The following is a 21,929-nucleotide window of genomic DNA, read 5'->3' on the forward strand; positions in this document are numbered from 1 at the left end:
CCACAAAGAGGTGGGGTTCAAAAATCGTAATGCGGTTTTGTTCTTTTGTTAACGAATTTTTTAGCAAAGAACGAATCTCCCTCTAACCCATGGCCTAAATCTTTTGTACTTAAGGGATTATCTAATATAGTGGGTCCGATGGACGAAGTAATTTATTTATAGTCCTGTCAGAGCTCTGAAATGTTACCTGTCAAGGACACAATCCGTTAGAGGTAATTCCGACCGACTTTGGTGTTCGGTGTTAAAGAATTCTGCAAAACCCCTCTCCAAGAACGCTATTTCGTTCTTTTTGAGAAGTCTGATACTGGAGTCACACTCTCAAGTCCAAGATCAGACTCTAAATGTGCTTAAGGTGAAAAGACATGAAATACGTTGCAGTGGCGACATCCTTAAGCTTCAAGCACAATATGTCGCTTTCCTCGATTCTTCAATCTACGTTTTGGAGATCGAGATCTGTGTTCGCCTCATTTTACCTGAAGAATGTAGAGGCTACCTCCTATGATAGTTGTTGTAAATTGGGTCCTTTGTCGGTAGCGGGCATGGTGTTGGGAAAGGAAACATAGGGGAACTTTCTATCCTCTACTGTCTCCTCGCCTTGTTATAGGTTGTTGAGTCGTGGGCAGACTGGAGGCTCATAGTACTTTGGAGAACCTCCAGATCTTATTTATTACTTTTGAGTATGTCATTATTTTTGGTATAGGTGATGGTCTGTTGTTTTTTTTATCTGGTTTTTGAAGCCCAGGGCAAGGGCATTATCTGTTTTTTAATATTTTGTCAACCAACGGTCTTGTCCATGGTTACAAAATCCCACTAAGTAGGAACGACCCTGGGGGGGCCTATACTTGCCTACGTCTCCTACGAGTGATGAGAGCGCCAACCAGAGGCAGTATTCTACTGCAGCTGCTCTCTCACAAGGTAGGGTACTGCAACATTTGCTGTTTAATGTGGTCTTACTGTCATTTTTATGTAGTCCATCTACCCTCCTTCCGGGTAGTTTGGATTCAGCTATGTAACTGTTCGGTAAGTCACTTATGTGAAAATGATATTTTCATGATAAAATAAAGTTTCACATATACATACTTACCGAACAGTTACATAATCAAAGCCCACCCACCTCCCCACAGATGGACGTGGCGGCTAAACGAAAATTGACGGTAGAAGGCTAGCAGTACCCAGGGTTCCCGGATGTGGGCGAGTCTTGTATCACCTATACTTAAGATAGCAACGCCGCTGGCGCCAACAATTTGAATTTCGACTGCCGTAGGTAAGAAGCTATAAGGCTATGTAACTGTTCGGTAAGTATATGTGAAACTTTATTTTATCATGAAAATATCATTTTTCGACCATTTCGGTCGAGTTAAAGTTGACCGAAGGACGAATTTTTTCTATTTATCGTTATTTATATGAAAATATTTCAAAACTGATAAAAGCTACAACCATAGGTTGTTTTTTGTTGTATTTACAGGAAATTGCGCACATTTTCATACATAATACTTTTATGTAACTGCTAATTTAAAATGGTGCAAACATTACGACAATCGGACAAAACAATTTCTGATTTTTTTCGGAAGTTACCGCACGGAGGTAAGGAAAATTATTATTTCTTTTTCATAAATTCACCATAAATAGAAATATTGCGCTAGAGACTTCCAATTTGTTGCACAATAAAGGGATTTTGACGTAAGGAAAAATCTATTTCTGGGCGATTGGCTCGTGTCGCCAGCGAAATATCCTTTAATCTATTATTTCTAGGGTAAATGTACTAACACATACCAGAGAATAAATAAATAAAGAAAAAGGTCAGTATAACTGACTCGCTCACCCTCCCAGAGAGTGTCGGTATGAACACTATGGCGAGTGAGACCACTACCACGAGCCAAATGCCAATAGAATCCTCCCACTACAAAATCCCCCAAGAGGGGAGCCGACCCAAAGAGTGGGCAGCACCTACTACTACTACTCCATCCCATGCTGCCGACTGCTGCGCCTCTGGTGGCCATCCTGAAGTTAGCAGACAATCTTGGCGATGGGATGGGTAGGGCCGGGATTTCCTGGCCGACACGAGCCATCGCCCAGAAATAGATTTTTCCTTACGTCAAAATCCCTTTTCTGGGCTCAGCTTGTGTCGCTGCGCGAAATCGTACCAGAGAAATAGACAAGATTGTAAAGTAATTCAACAAAATATAAAGGGTCTCAAAGAAAAGATAAAATAAAAATAAAACAATATAATTGCTAATAAAGATACATGTACACAGTGATACAAATAGAAATATTACTTAATTATACTTAATGCTAATAATATTTCTTAACTTAAGGTAATATACATATATACAGGAGAAATATCATATATGTACAACAATGGTATCTGTGTAAAGCTTATGTATCAAAACAATGTAAAGCAATTAATATACAAGTTGAATAAAACAAACTCAACAATAATAAAATATAAAAGAATGTATATGACTTAATATACAAAACCCGTAACCATTATGATAAGATGTATCTCCTAGCATAAAAATAAGGAGATGACATCCACGAGATCAGTAATCATCACAAATGTGAGTGTCCCTAGCAAAAAATAAGGGACACCCACTATATTATCATCAAAGCAGCTAAGACACAAGGTGATCGTAAATGAACAAGGCAGGAATAGACGAACTGTTGGGTGAGGCAGGTAGAAAGGAGGACTGAATCTTCTACTAAGGATTAGTCAGAGTCAGGGGAAACTATGTTACCCGCTGCAACTGCTGACAATTTTTAGGGCTTCCCAAGGACTTTAAGTAATGACGTTTGAACACTGTCGGTGATTTCCATCCAGTATACTTTTTCAACTCATCGAAGTTCATATGTTGGAAATAGTTAATTGAGGTGGCTACTGCCCTGACATCATGTGCTTTTGGGAAAGAGTCAGGATTGGCTTGTTTAATGAAGTACAGGATTTGTTGCCTGTATGCCTTTAATAGATAAAGTACCACCTTTTTCTCTCCTAAAGAGAGGACCCGATGAGGATGAGGAGGTCCTAGATAGAAAGGCTCGTAACGTTGAAACTGGGCAAAGAGATATAATCTTGTGGAAGGGGTAGTACCTTCCATGGTTCCCACCTCATCAAAGGATCTTCATTCTTAGCTAAAAAGCTACGTTCCGGTTGAAAGTAGCACTTCCATCTGTGGGAAGGAACTGAATATGATCCCGATCTCTGGATAAAGCCGACAGCTCTGAAATTCTAGCTCCTGAGGCTAAGCTTAATAAAAATAGGGTTTTTACTTAACAGCATTATAAATGAGCATGTGTCATTATTGGTTTCTGAAGCCAGCTTTAGAACATCGTTTAAGAACCATGATACTGACGTAGGCCTTACAGAAGGTCTAAGTCTAGCACAGGCCTTGGGAATAGACGAGAAGTAGGAATCTGTCAAGTCTATGTTGAATCCAAATTGAAAAATCTTTTTCAAGGCTGACTTGTTTGTCGTAATTGTGCTAGCTGCTAAGTCCTTTTTCAAATAAGGATCTGAAAAAGGATATAGCTGAATTGATTGTCATGATCTTAATATCTGATTCTTTCAGGAAGGTTGCTAACTTTTTGACAGCAGCATCATACTGTCTCAAAGTTGAATCTCTCTTATCTGATTCCAAGAAGAGAATATTCTGAGGGTCAATATTCGCATCTCTTTTCGCTGCAAACTTCATGAAACCCATAAAGTTAGGGTTTTGAGAATCCCTGAGGAAGCGAACACAGTCTTCGTTTGTACTGACTGGGAGAGCTTGGGATTGGGGATCCGAAGAGGGCGGAGACCCAGTTCCAGGATGAGAGGGTACCAATTGCTCTTCGGCCAGTCTGGGGCTACTAGAGCCACTTGACCCTTGAATGTCCTGAGTTTGTTTAACACTTTCATGAGAAAGATTCACCGGAGGAAAGACATAAATCTTCTCCCAGTTGTTCCAATCTAGAGCGGCAGGGCGTCCGTGGCATAGGCCAGAGGGTCCAGGTTGGGGGCCACATAACACGGGAGTTTGTGGTTCGCTTGGGATGCGAAGAGATCTACCTGTAGACCTGGAACTCTCTGAAGAATCCATTGGAACGAACTGTTGTCCAGTGACCCATTTCCGACTCTAGAGGTACTGATCGGGATAGGGCATCTGCTATGACGTTTCTCACTCCAGCTATATGGGTGGAGGAGAGATGCCAACTGAACTTGTCCGCAGGGAGAATATGGCTACCATGACATGGTTTTAGATGACGTGACTTGGAGCCTCCTCTGTTTATGCAATGTACTACCCCCACTGCGCTGTCCAGGACTAGCTTTATGTGGGAGTACTTTGGCGGACGTAACCTTTTTAGAGTCAAGAACAGTGCCATCGCTTCCAGTACGTTATATGGAATGACGGAACTGAGGTGACCACGTTCCCTGAACCTTTTTGAACTGGGAATATCCTCCCCAACCGCTTAATGACGCGTCTGTGTGGATAGTGATCCCTGGAGGAGGAAACTGAAGAAGGGGCACTGACACCGATAGGTTCTTGACTTTCGCCCACGCCGAAGTCGATTCTTTAGAATCAGAGGGACTGAGGACAATTTGTCCTGGACCTGATATTTGCCCGTGAGCGCCAAATTCTGGTTAGGTCTTTCAGTTTGGCTTTCATTAGGATGTTCGTCACTGATGCAAACTGGAGAGAACCCAGGATCCTTTCCTGAGATCTTCTTGAAGCCAGTTTGTGACTTAGAAATTGCTTGACTGACTTTGCTATTTCCTTCCTTTTGGACGATGGAATCGACAGAGTATGGGAGGATAGATTCCATTGAATGCCTAGCCACTGAAAGTTTGACTCTGGAGTGAGTCTTGATTTGGTCCTGTTTTATCTTGAAGCCTAGATATTCCAGGAACGAATCACTTTCAGTGTTGCTTTGTTGCATTCCTCGACTGTTGAAGCCCAGATCAACCAATCGTCGAGATACGCTACTACCATAACCCCTTGCGATCTGAGTTGTTGAACAACTACTTCCGCCAGCTTCGTAAACACTCTGGGTGCTACGTTGAGCCGAAAGGAACTACCTTGAAGGAGAATGTCTGGTCGCCTATCTTGAAGCCTAGATAGGGACGGAAGTGTCTTGCAATAGGGATATGATAGTAAGCGTCTGTAAGATCGATAGAGGTGGTGACGGCCCCACGGGAAGTAAGGTCCGCACCTGCGAGATCGTGAGCATCTTGAACTTGTCGCAGCGAATGGCTAAGTTTAAGCGGGACAAGTCTAAGATTACTCTTCTTTTTTGTGAGCCTTTCTTTGGCAGCGCTGAACAAGCGACCTTGAAATTTTAATCTTTTGACTCTCGCTATAGCTCCTTTCTGAAGGAGATCCTCCCGCATACTCCGTCAGTTTCTTTGGAAGGAGTTGACGGAAAGGCCTGGATGGAGGTGGGTTCGTCAACCAGCTCCAACCCAGGCCTTTTGACACAATGCTCTGAGCCCACTTGCTGAAGTTCCACCGGTGGCGAAAGTGAAACAGCCTCCCTCCTACCTGAAGTTCTTCATTGGATCTGGTAACCTCCTCGGCCTCCTCTGAAGTGTTTTTCCCCTATTAAAGGGACCTCCCGATCCTCTCCCACGAAAGGAACGTTTACCTCTGCCTCCCTTACCGAGCGGTCATACTTCTGTGAAGATTGACTCTCGAAGGTTTGATTGTAAGCTGGAGAGATGGCATAAGAGGTGGAGGGCTGAGGCTGAGGGGAGATCACGTAAATTGGCTGTGATTGAGCCTTTGAAGTGGAGGGTTGGGCTGTTTGCACTAAGGAACCGCCGGAACTTGCTGAGAAAGCGTGGCTGCTTTTTCTGGTAGGGCTGGAAACGCCTGGGTTTCTTTGCCCTTTACCTCTAGCTGCGAGATCTTGCCTCCTCCTAGCCGTAAGGCCCCAACGGTCCTTAGGCTCTGGTTCAACCTTGTAGCCTCTGACTGGACTTCCTTCACCATCGCTTCTGGGAAGAGATCTGCTCCCCAGATGCTTGACGAGAGTAACCTATTCGGCTCGTGCCGAATGGTTGCTTCTTGTAGGACATGCTTCCTACAATTCGTTCTAGCAGTGGCAAACTCAAACATATCTGACTGTACCGTTTGAGTCAGGGATTTGGTCATAAGTTTGAAAAGCGGCTCTGAACCATAGGCTATGGTGGCCACCTCGGACATAGCCATAGAATTAATCGATCTGGCTAATCGCGATTTAGCGTCAAATTCAGCCTGAATAAGGCTATCTGGAAGCCTGGGTAGCTTTTCATCAAACTGCTCCATAGCACAGTCCGGTTTGAGTTTGCCAGCTGAGAAGGTGTTCGGTAAGTCTTCCCATAATTCTCCGGCTGAAGGAAGTAACGGAGATGTAGGATCTGCTTCCTTCAGTTGAGGCATGGGGTCCCCCTTCTGGGCCGCTGGAATGGTAGATGTCGCGATCTTAGTCAGAAAAGGGAGCGGGGTACTCTCATCCATCGTGAAGATCGTAAAGGGACTCTTGAAGGGTTGGATTTTCGTATTAGAACAATCCATGTCCTCTAAACACCTGAGCCATTCTCTCTGAGCCTGGTCACGTGAATAGAGGACCGTCTCCTTTGGTACCCTATCATCTCGAATCATGGCTGAGGCGGTGAGCCTTGCGTAGCCGATGAACGGAGGCTGAAGGTCTTCCGGGTAGAACTCGAAGTCCTCTATCCTTCGAGTTCCAAATTCCGGTATAGAAATGAGTCCGTCCTGGAAGGGGGCGTATGACGCTACTCTCCACGGGTTGTTCATCGAGAACGGAGGTAGCGAGTCATACGGGCGGGGGAAGCTGGCTCCACCTGCATTGGAAGGTGGAGGAGAGGCTAGAGGAGCTTGGCTCAGTCCGGCTATAATGGAGTCTTGAGAAGTAATCCTATCCGACAACGAGAGATCATTTGTTCCATGCTACTCTTTAGAGACCCAACCAGGTCGCCCACCTGTTGTAACAGGCCAGCATTGGAGTCCAAAGCCGGAGCTGCTGCGGAGGTGGAGGGGTAGCTCTGAATTGGGACCAAGGGTAGCGGAACTGACGACTCAGCCGGAGTGTGAGATCTCTCTCTGGAGGATTTACTCCTCGAGGACTTAGAGCCGGACCCAGAAGCTTTAGATCTGTCTGCTCCGGGATTCCTAGCCGGAGACTTACGAGAGGAGGATGAGGCCGAAGTCGTCTTCTTAGACGACGACGACGTCTTTGTCAAGGATTTCACTGCTTGACCCTTGACCTTGGGTCTAACCGAAGCGTCAGGAGGAGTATACAATTCATCACCCGTAAAGCCTTGGAAGGATGGAGAGGTTGCAGGAGTAGAAGAAACAGTTACGCCCAAGGGTATCCCTTGGGTGTCCACCTTACCTACCTCGACCAACAGGTCGTCTACACCTACCATAGGTTCTACATTAATATCCAACGTCGCGACTTCCGAGGAGATATCCTGGCCTTGGTCAGTCAATGAGGCAGCCAGCTGTTGCTGGATGAAGGCGATAGTCGGGGCAGCCTCTGCTGGGTCGACGTATCCTGTCGCCTTGCCTCCGGGGAAGATTAGTACCGCCAACCTTTTCTCCAGGATGTAGGGCATACCCTTGGCGGCGTTCTTCCCGAAACCGCCGCCGACCCAGGCCCGCAGGGTTGCCAGTGCGGTATCCCTCACTGCCGGCGCCTGGAAGAGAGGGTATCAATTAGATTTAAGAATAACTTAAAACTAAAGATAACTTAAGCTTATAGGGCTATAAGGCCCTTTGAATTTCCTTAAGTTAGAATAATTGATGCAAACTTAAGCACTAAAACAGATGCGGACCAGCTACCGGAGATGAAATACTTACCCCGTCTAAAAGCTGGCTCACCAGATCGTAACATATGGTACACGTCTCATGGTACCAGACCTGGATGTCCCCGTGCGGAGTCGCGCATGGAGCATGGGACCGGCAAACTTCATGTCCACACGGGTCCTGAAGTGTGGCGGCGCATCCCGGATGCTCACAGTTGGTGGTCTGTAAGTGGAAAGACACATGAGTATCTTAAAGAATATCACTTACAGGCTAAAGGACAGAACTCCGTTGCATGCCGGAGCTCGGAAAAAATTCGGGCATAGCCCCTCCCTTACTAGCCTGAATAGGCTATAACCCCGGAGGTATCCGGTGAAAAGAAGGGAGGGGGAATGGTTTAAGGTACTTAAAGTAAACTTAACATCTTAAACCTAAAAGCTCGAACGTACCGGACTAAGTCCAGGTGCGTGGCGGAGTGATAACTCAGTGAAACGGAGAGGTTAGCGAGACCGACTGTATGTTCCGGTCCACCCCGTGGGGTAGACTTAGCATGTTTCCGCTAGATGCCAGGCCTCCGGTGGTAAAGGAGCCCTAGTAAGGTGGGAAAGAGCGGGGGCATACAGACTCGGGCTAGTAACGGAGCGACGAAGTAGTAATGGAGAGGGGGAAAGGCCAGTCCCCCCTCACCTTACCATCCGACCGGACCGAGAGCCGGAGAGGTCGAGTCCAGTCTGGGTCTGTCCCGTCCCTCTACCCCCTCCGCCTGGGGGAGAGGGAGGAGGCAGGCTCGGGTATGCGGAGCGAGCATGGGCAGGCCTAGCCACCCCCCCCCCCCCCGACTCTATGGAAGAGCGGGAGGGGGGAAAGGTGACTGGACAGCGTGGTCTGGGCTGCCTTCGTGATTTCCACAATTCTAGTGGGACCACGGGGCGATAAGAACAACAACTAAGCCTAAAACAAAACCAACTGATCAGCGAGATGCTATCGGGAAGCAACCGAGCTGACCAGCGGTAACATAAAGGCACAATAGGCCGTGACCTAGGCTAAGCGAGCCAGACGCCTAACTAACCTAAGAAAATCACATAGATAATAAAATGAATAATAAAATGAAAGAAAGAAAACAAATAGTGGGAGAAAAAATCCAGGAGTGTACGACTAACCCGAAGGCAAGTCTACCACTCAAAGCTAGCCGATGCCGATACTAAGAGCCGTGGCTAGGGTCTGGATGGAAAAGCCTACATAAGGTAAAAGACATGCATGCATGACAAAACCGTGTAGACCTAACTCTAAACAAAGCGGATAATAAAATAGAGCGCACAAAGACAGGGGATGCTCTGGGTATGGGAGACCCAGAACGGACCATCACGAGGCAGAACCATGCTTCCGCCATGCTTCCGACCTAGAGATCGTATTTATAACCAAAAAACGGCAAATACGTGCTCAGGGCCGGAAAAAACCAAATAGCAATAAACACTGAGTACTTAACTTAGCTGCTGCGATGGCTGCACGCTCCATTGTAATAAAATCCAAACGAAAGGGCACAAAAACACAGAGAAGAAAATGGCATGTGTGTATCGTGTGCGCTAACTGAAAAGGATGACCACCAGAGGCGCAGCAGTCGGCAGCATGGGATGGAGTAGTAGTAGTAGGTGCTGCCCACTCTTTGGGTCGGCTCCCCTCTTGGGGGATTTTGTAGTGGGAGGATTCTATTGGCATTTGGCTCGTGGTAGTGGTCTCACTCGCCATAGTGTTCATACCGACACTCTCTGGGAGGGTGAGCGAGTCGGTTATACTGACCTTTTTCTTTATTTATTTATTCTCTGGTATGTGTTAGTACATTTACCCTAGAAATAATAGATTAAAGGATATTTCGCGCAGCGACACGAGCTGAGCCCAGAAAAGGTAAATGATTGAATATTACTAGAATATAAGAGTTTTAGCTTACAATTGCGTTTTTTTACCATTTCTAGTTCAAAGTTTTGACATAATGTGTGATTTTGGCACTTATAGTTATTTATATGAAAATATTTCAAAACTGATAAAAGCTACAACCATGGGATGTTTTTAGTTGCATTATACAGGAAATTGCGCACATTTCCATATATAAAACTTAATGTAACGGCTAATTCGAAATGGCGCAAACATTACGACAATCAGACAAAAAAATTTATGATTTTTTTGGAAGAGTTACCGCGCGGACGTAAGGAAAAAGTTTTTTCATAAATTCACCATAAATCGAAATATTGTGCTAGAGACTTCCAATTTATTGCAAAATGAAGGTAAATGATTGAATATTACTAGAATATAAGAGTTTTAGCTTACAATTGCATTTTTCGACCATTTCAGTATAGTCAAAGTTGACTGAAGGTTGAAATTTTGGCACTTATCATTAATGAAAATATTTCAGAACTGATAAAAGTTACAACCATGAGTTGTTTTTTGTTGTATTCTACATGAAATTGCACACATTTTCATACATAATACTCCATGTAACGACTAATTTAAAATGATCCAAAAATTATGTCAGTGACTAAATAATTTCTGAGATGTGTCGCTGATACTTTTTAGTGCGATAAGAAAGAAATCTTGATCCGTGAGCTCCCAGCATCCCCCAAGGCGCGTGATTCAAAAGTTTTCTCCTATTAGGCCTATAACTATTTTTCCGCGAATGTTTAAAAAACTTTTTTTATATCGACGTACCATACGTCCAATCGGCACCCAACAACAGATAACTTTTATATCGGACGTTTAATTACATCCAATCGGCGTTAAAGGGTTAACTAAGAAAAACGCCATACAGCTACTGTCACTTCCAAGCTCCCTTTCCACTGGACAGAGGCCTGTCACCCCCTCCCCCCCCTTCTTGGTAACCGCCGCGTTACCATGAATTTTGAATTTAGGATGCCGTGTGAGCATAATCATTAGCTAAGCAATTACTTGGTAAGTATTACATAAAATCTAGTTTTAGTATAAAAGCGTCATTTTTTGTGACATTGATAGTCAGTGGGCAGTAAATTCAGTGTTTAGACTTGGCATTGTCCAGCTCTTGATCAGCATCTGTCGCTGCTGCCCCCTTTACTTATATTTATGCAGAATCAAGGTGTAAGCATTGGGACAGGACATATATGACATATGTCCTTGTATTGGTGGTTTTGAAGTTAAATGAAGCTTCTGCTCTGACTGGTAGCTTTTACTATAGTATTTTGTGTTTTTCAGTTCTACAATGTGTAATACGGTCCGAAACTCCAAGGAATGTAAAAGGCATGACAAATGTGAGGATGCTCATTCAACAGTTGAAATACTATTTCACAAAACAAAATTTCGCAGTCATATTTGCGTTGGATGGTCCACTCTTCGTGCTTGCCCTATGGGTGATAAAGTTTGCCCATTTGCTCATCCAGGTAGGTACCTATTTTTGAAAAGAGGATCATTGCTAAATCGGGCATTTCTTACTACCCTTTGCTGTAGTGGGAAAGGAAATCTGACCTATGATTGAGCGAGGGAGGGATATTTCACCATTAATTGCAGTATTTGCCTAGATATCTGGATTAATTCAACTAAAGCCCTTTCAAACCAAAGTTTTTGGTGTTGCTGTACAATTGAGCTATGATAAAAGTGTTGAGGATTATCGTTTTTAGGTATATAAACTTGAAATTAATGTTGAGGTATTTGGAAAGACCAATTTAAATGCTTTGTTACAACAGTCCTTGGAAAATTATAGTATTCTGTGTAAATTGCAACATTCTTAAAAAATAACGGTATTTTTGTAGTTTTTAGTGCAGTTTTTGGTGCTCTGAGTGGCGTAATTTGAGCTGTACTAAAGGTTCTCTGGTCTCGCCAATTTTCACAGCTTCTTTAAAAAAAGTTCTTTTGCTCCAGCTGCGCGAGTCAAGTCTTGCGATTTAGCGATCTCTTGAACTTGATTTTCTAATCAGTCAAATGCATCCTAAAGCCTATCGACAAAATGTGACGTCCATAAGGTGATAACACGTCTCGTGCTGTCATATATGAGAATATTATTTTGTTATAGGTACACAAATAAAATAGGAGTGTGGCATGAAAATCTCATCTTAATCTGTGTGCAAGCTAAAGCATTGAGTAAGACTAGAACTGGTGGAACAGTGGCTGGTCACAGAATTCTTGCAATTGGTTGAATGAGACAAGGTTAATGGATGAAAAATAGCAGAAGGCAGTAGATCGCAGCTGGAGGCTGCCTTGAGTACTATCTACAATGTACTCTGAAGGGTTTTTGCCAGGAACATTAAAATGTGTAACCAAGTTTACCTTGGAAAGTATATTCATTGCATAATATTATTTGAGTTATATTTTATGGTCTTATCCATTTATACACTGTAGGCATTACTGGAGGTTCTTTGCAGTGTCCGTTCAGCCCCTAGCTGTAATGCCTTTCATTCCTTTTACTGTATCTCCATTCATACTCTTGCTTCCATCTTTCTTTCCACCTTCTATCAATTGTTGTTGAAAGACTTTAAATTGAGACCTACATCTTTGAAGTATATAGTTCGTAATTTTGAAATTGTAATAATACCAGTCAAACAGTTCATTTTATCCTTGAAAAAGATTAAGAGAAAATTTGTTTCCGAACTAGAAGTAGTGCGAGTCTCAATGGATATACTTTATCATTCTGTCATTATATGAAAGATGTACATGGCAGTTAGAAAACCAGTAAAATTTTTAAAAATTTTGTTCAAAATTTGTATAATTGGAAATTCTCTCAACAAAATTTTATTTTTCAGATTGCCCAGATTTATTTTTTCATCCTGATTGGGAAGACCTTTATGTAGAAGGACTGCACAACACCCTTCTTTTCCTATCTGGGGCCATCTTGAACCATTTTAGACTTCAGTTATCAGGTGGAGTGTACTCTATTTTCTATATTTTTCAAGTTTGGACACTGATGCTGTAGAGAATAAATTTTTTATACACTTTTTAACTCAAATAGAAAAAACTAGTTGATATGGACGAAGACCAATAGGAAAGCTTATAACAGATCAGGCATAAAGTGTAAAAACCTGAAGGCAGTTATTGTAACGAAGCCAAACATTACTTTTCCTGTCATTTACCAGAGATTTTCATTGAAAGCCTTGAGACTTTTGTCATTGCTGTCTTCCTGGACATTCATTGCTAGGTTTCACTTCCTTTGTTTACAGTGTTTGATGGGAAATGAATTTTAGTGTCTTCTAGTTTAATGGTACATATATAACCCATCATCTTCAGTGCACCTCATGCAGTGCACTGTAGGCATTATTTAAGGTTCTTTGCAGCTTCCATTTGGCCCCCAGCAGCAACCTCTCTCATTATTTTTACTGTACCTCCATTCATATGATCTTTCTTCCATCTTAGTTTCTACCTCACGTAACAATTGTTTCTTTGTGCAATTGCGAGGTTTTCTTACTGTTACACCTTTCAAAGCTCCTTGACTCTCTGTTTCCCTTTCAGCACTGGATGGCATCATAGATCCCAGTGCTTGGCCTTTTGCCTATATTTTATATTTCTTTCCATTCCAGTATTGAATGGAACTTCATATGTTTACAGGCTCGCGGAATGAGGTTGGTCACAGTACTCAACGTTCAGTCCCTTGCGTCCGTATTTTGGTGATCACTCCATCAGCAGATATGGTGAAATTGTATGCACAGGCTGTAAAGGAACTTGCTCTAACTTGTAACATGGAGGTTACAGCTGTTACTTTAGGGACAGCAACTCGAGGTATTGAAGTGTTTTTTTATCTTAATTGATGTCTGTCCCTTCTTTGTCTCTCAAACTTAGATAATCCTATTTAATGCTCTATAGTTATTGGGAATGTTAGGTTTCTCTTGCCTTGACTTGGCCTCTTTTAAGTTAGTTATAAGGATAATTTGTCTCATGGCAGACTATATGGAGTCTGTCATTAGATACATGTTCTAAATTATTCTGTTGAATTAATATAAAGCTTTATTCGGCAGATTCTTCAGTTTTGATTGGGACACCGGCTTCACTCTCAAAACTTCTTGCAGAAGAAAAAAGCAAAACCTCACGAAAACAGCATTCAGGAAAAGCATTGGGAACAATCAGCAATATAAGAGCTATAATTCTTGATGATGCATCCTCTGTGTTGAAGGAATTTTCTTCAGTATCTCATCAAGCATTAGAAAGATTGTTGGGTACACCAGGTTAGTGTATTTTCTTAAAAAATAAGAAGAGTGGATTAATGAACAATTCGAGTAAAGGGCAATTGGAGATGAATAGTTTCATCATTAAATGTATACTTTCAGGTATCAATAAAGTGGCAATCTCGGAAGTGATCAGTGTCAGTGAAGTACACAAAACCAGTAGGCTCTTCAATTGCAAGTTGAAAGAGCTACCAGTTCGAGAACAACCTCAGTCTGGTAAGTAGTAATTTAAGGTATTCTGACATCTGTTCCAGATCAATAGCAGATTTTCATAGAGGTTATGGACAGTCTTTTCCACTTAAGTTATCCATTTTAAGGAAGTTGAAGGAGTATAGGAATTCAGGATGATCTGAATTCATTAGTTTCATTATAAGAATGATAGGTGATTTGGTTCCAGTGAAGGTTTTGTTTTGAGTTATCCTAGATCAGCATGCTCTCTCTCTCTCTCTCTCTCTCTCTCTCTCTCTCTCTCTCTCTCTCTCTCTCTCTCTCTCTCTCGTAAGTAGCCATCTTGCTTGGTGAGTCGTACCCGCGTTAAGTCAGATTAATCAACAGATATCACAAGTTTAACATACGACTAGAATTTGAGAAATATCTAGAAGTGTTCGTGAACTATCGGTGATAAGATTATGTGTGAAAATAGTAGGATAAAGCGTCTTCTAAAGTTAGTTTATTTATTCAAGTGGTAATACTATAAATCAGAACAAGATGGCAGTAAGTTCCAACTGCGGGAAGAGGTGGCGTAATTTGGCGTGTCTAGCAGATTCGCAATACGATGAGGTAGCAGGAAGGGAACTGGCATTTCTCATCTATGAAATCAGCAACAGTCCTAACCAAAAAGATACAAAAGCATTCATAGATATATTAGAAGGATATAATCCTTCAAACTGGAACAAATCTAATGAAAACATCTTGAAAATAATTGAAGAAGTTCCAAATAAAATCCAAGTGGTCAAGAGACTCATAAAGAAAATATACATAAACCAACATATTCCGACAAAGAAAATGAATAAGGTGAATCTTGTGAATATCCTAATTGATGCATTAGGAAAAGAATGCCAAAAGCATGCAAACTGTGTAAGGTTTGGTATAGCATAGTCAATCCACAAAACCTAATCAGAAAATGTGCTGCATGCAACATTCCGACCCATCCACAGTGTGCTGAGGTAATACAAGATTTGAGAAAAGATACAAGAATTTTTTGTTCAACATGTCTATCATGGATAGACAATGTTATTAAATCAAGATTGAATGTACAAATAGTTGAGGATGAAGAAGAAGAGGAAGAGGAAGAAGAAGAAGAAAAGAAGAAGAGGAAAACGGAAGAGAAGTAAACAAAAATGAAATGACAGAAAAAAATAAGGAAAACAAAGAACAAGATAAAAGTATGGATGCAGAGATACTCATTGATACTACATATGAGGCAAATAAAGCGCATACCTACGAAGAAATTAAATTACGATTTATGACAACAGAAAAGCAAATCCCGAAGAGGCTCTACCCAGATCTATACAATGACGGGAAAGAGGAAAAAATAGACAAGAAAGACAAAATCTGCAACCTTTTGAAAAGAGGGAATTGCAGATTTGGAGAAAGATGTTACTACAAACATCCTAAGATATGTCAAAAAAAACTATGAAATATATGGTAAATGTGCATACTTAGATGGATATGGGGATGATTGCAGAGATCTGCATCAAAAAATATGTAAAAACGCTAAAAGAAAGAAAAGGATGTAAGTTCGACAAAAAATGCAAATATATGCACCCTTGTAGCCATGAATCATAATCAAATAAATAACCAACCAAGTAATAAAATCCAAAATAAGAAAGAAACAAATAAGAGAGAAATCAAGAATATCAGGTAAAAGAGCAAAAAGCAAACCCCAACAATGAGCATATGCCAGAGGGTGTCAGCAAAAAAAAATTTTCAAAACATCAGCTCCGAAATTCTACTCAAGAGATAATAACTGTATTTATTATGCAAGAGGATATTGCAGAAACGGAGAAAATTGCAGATTCAGACACAAAATGAATAATTATGATGAAGGAAGATCAAATATTATGGAAAAGTTGGATTTTTTAATGTCAGAATTTCTGGAAATGAAAAAAAGAACAACATACCAGAACAGGAAGAGACATGGGAAAATCCTTATTACTACCAGTATTAAATGAAGGAGAAAACACGCAAACCATCATAGTGATGAATGCGCAGGGTTTAGTTACGATACTCAAAAAGAAAAATAGAGTACTTAGAAGAACTAACCCAAAATGAAAAGAAAATAGATATAATGAATATAAGTGAAACCTGGTATTCCCAAGAGACTGGGAATGATGATCAAATAAAAGGGTTCCAAACTTATAGATCAGATAGAAAAAATAGGAATCAAGGGGGAACCGCAATATATGGGAAAGACAAAAAACAAGGAAAAATATATGAGAAATATAGTAACTCAGAATGTGAACTAATAGCGGTAGAATTTGAATCTGAAAAATTGATGAACATAGTAATATATAGACCTCCTAATACTAAAGAGTTTGACTTAATAATTGAAAAATTGGATGATATATGTAGAAATCACAAGGACTGGACTATTCTCCTATCTGGTGACTTCAACTTTCCTTCGTAGAATGGAAAGAACGAATAGGAGATTGTGGTTGTACTTATACATATAAAAAAGAGAGTAATAGTAGTGCAGAAGATAAGAGGCAATTTGAAAAAGCTATTAGATATGCTACTAGAATACAACATTCAACAAATAAATCACCTGCCAACAAGAAAGGAAAATACTTTAGACCTAGTATTTGTGAACGAGATGAATTATGTTAAAGAAATAATAGTTTATAATACGAATATTTCAGACCATAATGTCATAGAATTAACAGTTCATTCCAAAGCAAGTGAAAATAGAGATAAGCAAGAAATGAAAAAATGGGAAGGATATGGAAAATACAACTTCTACAGTAAAAATATAAAATGGTCAGAAATTAATGAAGAATTAACCAAAGATTGGGATAACATTTTCGTAAGTGATGACATAAGGGTAAATACGGAGATATTATATAAAATATTGGAGAAAATAGTGGAAAAATATATACCGAAGAAGAAAAGTAAACATCATTCATGCATACCAAGAGACAGAAGGATCTTGTTTCAGAAAATCAGAAAGTGGAAAAAAAGGTCTTGCAAAAGAAAAAAATGCATGGAAAGTTATAGAACTAAAAAGTAAGATAGAAAAATGCAGAACAAAACAAGATTATACAATCAAAAGAAAATGAAAAAACGGGACTTGGAAGAAAAAACCCTATTAAATATCAAGCAAAACCCCAAGCTATTATACTCATATGCGAAGAAGATGAATAAAAGAAGAATAGAAATAGGCCCTCTGAGAATTGAAGGGAGATTAACGAATGAAAAAAAGGAAATTTGCAACATACTGGCAGAACGATATAAGAGAGAATTCACCCCTAGAATAGATAATGAAGATAATGATATAGAAGTAAGGGATGAAAATAGTGAATATTTAGCTGACATAGATATTAATGAAGCTGATATTGTGCAGGCAATTAATGAAATTAAAAATGGAGCTGCTGCAGGGCCTGATGGAATTCCTGCTATTTTGTTAAAGAAAGTAGTTCATTCTATCGCAAAGCCACTTGCAATATTATTAAGACAAAGTGTAGATACAGGCAAGATTTTATGATGAGCATAAATTAGCATATATTTACCCCTACTTTCAAAAGTGGATCAAGACTAGAGGCAAGTAATTATAGGCCTGTGAGTCTAACATCACATATTATGAAAGTATGAAAGGGTAATGAAGAAAAATATTATGAAATATTTAATAAAAAATAATTTGTTTAATAAAGGACAACATGGTTTCGTACCCGGAAAAAGTACACAAACCCAACTGTTAGTCCACCGTGAGAACATATTCAAAAATATGAAAAGCGGAAATGAAACAGATGTGGTTTATTTAGACTTTGCAAAAGCTTTTGATAAAGTAGACCATAATATTAGCGAAGAAAATTAGAAAACACAATATCGTGGATAAAGTAGGAAGATGGTTAAAAGAATTTTTACACAACAGAAAAACAGATAGTTATTGCAAACGACGAGAAATCGGATGAAGTCAAGGTAATATCCGGTGTGCCGCAAGGTACGGTGTTAGCTGCAATACTGTTTGTTATTATGATTGAAGACATAGACAATAATGTGAAGGATTCGGTAGTGAGTAGTTTCGCAGATGACACAAGAATAAGTAGAGAAATTACTTGTGATGAAGATAGGAACGCTCTACAAAGAGACCTTAACAAAGTATATGATTGTGGCAGAGGTTAAATAGGATGGTATTTAACTCTGATAAATTTGAATCAATAAATTATGGAGACAGAGAAAGAAAGCTATATGCATATAAGGGACCTAATAATGAGACCATCACAAATAAGGAAGCAGTTAAAGACCTTGGTGTGATGATGAATAGGAACATGTTATGCAATGATCAAATAGCAACTCTGTTGGCAAAATGTAAAGCAAAAATGGGAATGTTGTTACGGCACTTCAAAACAAGAAAAGCTGAACACATGATTATGCTTTATAAAACATATGTTCGTAGTCCACTTGAATATTGCAATATGATATGGTACCCACACTATCAAAAGGATATTGCACAAATAGAGAGTGTACAAAGGTCCTTTACAGCTAGAATAGAAGAAGTTAAGGACCTAGACTACTGGGAAAGACTACAACAATTCTTAAAATTATATAGTCTAGAAAGGAGAAGAGAACGCTACATGATAATTCAGGCATGGAAACAGATAGAAGGAATAGCAGAAAATATCTTTAGTTCACTAGACAGTACTATGCCAACTCCATTTCTACCTTTATAGTGGAGCAAATAAACAAGGTAGAAATGGAGTTGGCATAGTACTGTCTAGTGAACTAAAGAACTCGGTAATAGAAGTGCATAGAAAGAATGACCGTATCATCAGATTGAAGATATGTTATGGAGGAGAGATTCTGAATATTATAAGCGCATATGCACCACAAGTTGGTTGCACAGAAGGAAGAGAAGGGAAATTTCTGGAGAGACATGATGGAATAATGCAAGAACTGGAAGAGCATGAGGAGGGTGATAGTTGGGGCAGATTTGAATGGCCATGTCGGAAGTGAAAATGAGGCGATTGGGCGGGTGCATGGGGGCCATGGAATTGGGGAGAGAAACCCAGAAGGAGAGAGTGTAGTGGACTTTGCTGTGTCATTCGACATGGCAATAGTAAACACATTTTTTGAGAAGAAAAGGGAACACCTAATAACATATAGGAGTGGGGGAAGATTCTCCCAGATAGACTATGTTTCCTGTATAAAAGGAAATTAAATCTGGTGGAGGTCAAGAAACTGCAAAGTTATTCCAGGCGACCATGTAGCCCCCCAACACAGGCTGCTATGTATGGACTTGAAGTTGAAAAGGGAAAGAAAAAAACCAAAGCTAAAGGGATAAGGAAAATTAAATGGTACGAATTACAGAAGGAAGGGGATAAGAAGAGAGAGTTTTAAGAGGAGGGTTTTGGAGGATATTGATATAGGGATTGAAGATGTTCAAGAATGGTGGGCACGAAATGCAGCAGTAATAAGAAGGCATGGAAAGGAGCTGCTAGGAGAGACATCTGGGTATCATATGGGAAGAAAAGGATAGTTGGTGGTGGGATGAAGACATTGAGAAAGTAGTAAAAGATAAGAAGGAGGCAAAGAAAAGATGGGAAGAGTCACAGTCAGTGGAAGACAGAAATAGGTACAGAGAGAAAAACAAGGTGGTGAAAAAGGTGGTAGCCCAAGCTAAAGCAAAGTCGTATGATGATGTGTATAATGAGCTGGGGACAAAGGAAGGATTAAAGAAGATGATGAAGCTATCAAAGGCTAGAAATAAGAGCACCAAAGATATAACACACATCAAACAAATAAAGAATCAAGAGGGTGTAGTTGCTTAGAAAGGAGGAAGACATTGTGAAGAGATGGAAAGAATATTTCGAACAGTTGTTAAATGAAGAAAATAATAGACTAATAAGAGAGGATGGGCAAGTGAAACATTGGCATGGTAATGAGGTTTTTTCTAGGCAAGAGGTACTAAATGCACTGAAGAAGATGAAGAATGGGAAGGCAACCGGACCAGACATGATCCCGGTGGAGGCATGGAAAGCATTAGGAGATGAAGGAGTGGATATACTGTACGATCTTATGATAAAGATCCTTGAACAGGAAAAGATACCAAATGAGTGGCGTGGGAGTATATTGATCCCAATTTTTAAAGGGAAAGGCGATGTCCAAGAGTGTGGTAATTATAGGGGCATTAAATTGATGTCCCACACTTTGAAGATACTGGAAAGGATGATAGATGCTAGACTGAGAGAAGAAGTACAAATAGGTAAAGAGCAGATTTGGGATTTATGAAGAAGGGGGAAAACAACAGATGGTATATTTTGTCTGAGGCAAATAATGGAGAAATTCGGGGAAAGACAAAGGGACCTACATATGGTATTCATTGACCTTGAAAAGGCTTATGACAGAGTCCCGAGACAAGAGGTATGGAGGAGCCTGAGGGAGAAGATGGTGCCAGAGAAGTATGTGCGATTGATACAAGAGATGTACCGGAATGTATTTACCAGAGTGAGGAGCAGTGTTGGGGAGACAGAAGGTTTTGAGGTGAGAGTAGGATTACACCAGGGGTCGGCTCTGAGCCCATTTATCTTTAACATAGTGATGGATGTTATAATAGAGGAAGTAAGGGAGACAGTACCATGGAACATATTGTATGCGGATGATATTGTTCTGTGTGCAGAGAGCAGGGAAGATCTGGAAGTGAAATTGGAAAGATGGAGACAAGTACTGGAGGACAGAGGTAATGAGATAAGTAGATCCAACAAGACGAATATGTGTGTACCACCACTGAGGGAGGGGGATGATAGAGAAAGTATTCAGCTTGGTGGAGAGCAAATAAGGAGAGTTTTGATAAGTTTTAAGTATTTGGGATCTTTTGTTAACGCTGGAGGAAGTATGGAAGAAGAAGTAAAACATCGGGTACAGGCAGGCTGGAACAACTGGAGAGCGGCCTCGGGAGTTCTTTGTGACAAAAGAGTGCCGCTTAGGTTAAAAGGAAAATTTCACAAGACGGTGGTAAGAACAGCAATGCTGTATGGTACGGAAACAGCAAGCATGAGAAAAGCAGAGCAGAAGAAGATGGATGTGGCAGAAATGAGAATGCTTAGGTGGATGTCTGGGGTAACAAGAGTGGATAGGATCAGAAATGACTTACATAAGGGGGTCAACTAAGGTGGTGGAAGTATCAAAGAAAGTGCCAGGAGGGGAGCTGAGATGGTATGGACACCTGTTGAGGAGAGATGAGGACCACGCTGGGAGACATACTATGGAGTGGAGGTGCAAGGAAGAAGAAAGAGAGGGAGACCAAGAAAGAGATGGAAGGACTGTGTGAGAGGAGATTTACATGAGAAGGGAATTGATGAGGCAGAAGTGCAAGATAGAAATAGATGGAAACGGCTCATCCGAAACGGCGACCCCATATAAAAATGGGAAAAAGCTGGGAAGAAGAAGATCATGGAACTAAAAATATCAGAAAGAGCAAGCAGAGGTAGATTAATAGTGCCCAAAACTATACCAGGAAAAATAAGGAAAGCACACAGGACATTAATCCACTACGCACCAGCATCGATAATGCAGCGTTCTATTCAATGCGTTGCCAGCTCATCTGAGGAATATATCAGGAGTGAGCGTAGATGTGTTTAAGAATAAGCTCGACAAATATCTAAACTGCATCCCAGACCATCCAAGATTGGAAGATGCAAAATATACCGGAAGATGTACTAGCAACTCTCGGTAGACATTAGAGGTGCCTCACACTGAGGACCTGGGGCAACCCGAACAAGATGTGTAAGGTCTGTAAGGTAAGGTCTCTCTCTCTCTCTGGTTT

At 40.7% G+C, this 21,929-nt stretch overlaps 1 protein-coding gene across 2 annotated transcripts in view; it reads left to right on the plus strand.

Annotated features, from left to right (window-relative positions):
* Positions 1 to 14,164, plus strand: part of LOC135205797 (uncharacterized) — a gene marked incomplete at its 3' end in the record, with an annotated part of 48,202 nt that extends 34,038 nt beyond the window's left edge. For both annotated transcript variants that reach the window (XM_064236951.1, XM_064236952.1), the window contains 5 exon segments: positions 10,995 to 11,179; positions 12,536 to 12,652; positions 13,335 to 13,505; positions 13,742 to 13,948; positions 14,051 to 14,164. In XM_064236951.1, the coding sequence (XP_064093021.1) occupies positions 10,995 to 11,179; positions 12,536 to 12,652; positions 13,335 to 13,505; positions 13,742 to 13,948; positions 14,051 to 14,164 (794 nt within the window).
* Between the last annotated feature and the right edge of the window lie 7,765 nt (positions 14,165 to 21,929).

This window comes from Macrobrachium nipponense, chromosome 24, assembly GCF_015104395.2.
Source record: "Macrobrachium nipponense isolate FS-2020 chromosome 24, ASM1510439v2, whole genome shotgun sequence".
Taxonomy (NCBI): Eukaryota; Metazoa; Arthropoda; class Malacostraca; order Decapoda; family Palaemonidae; genus Macrobrachium; species Macrobrachium nipponense.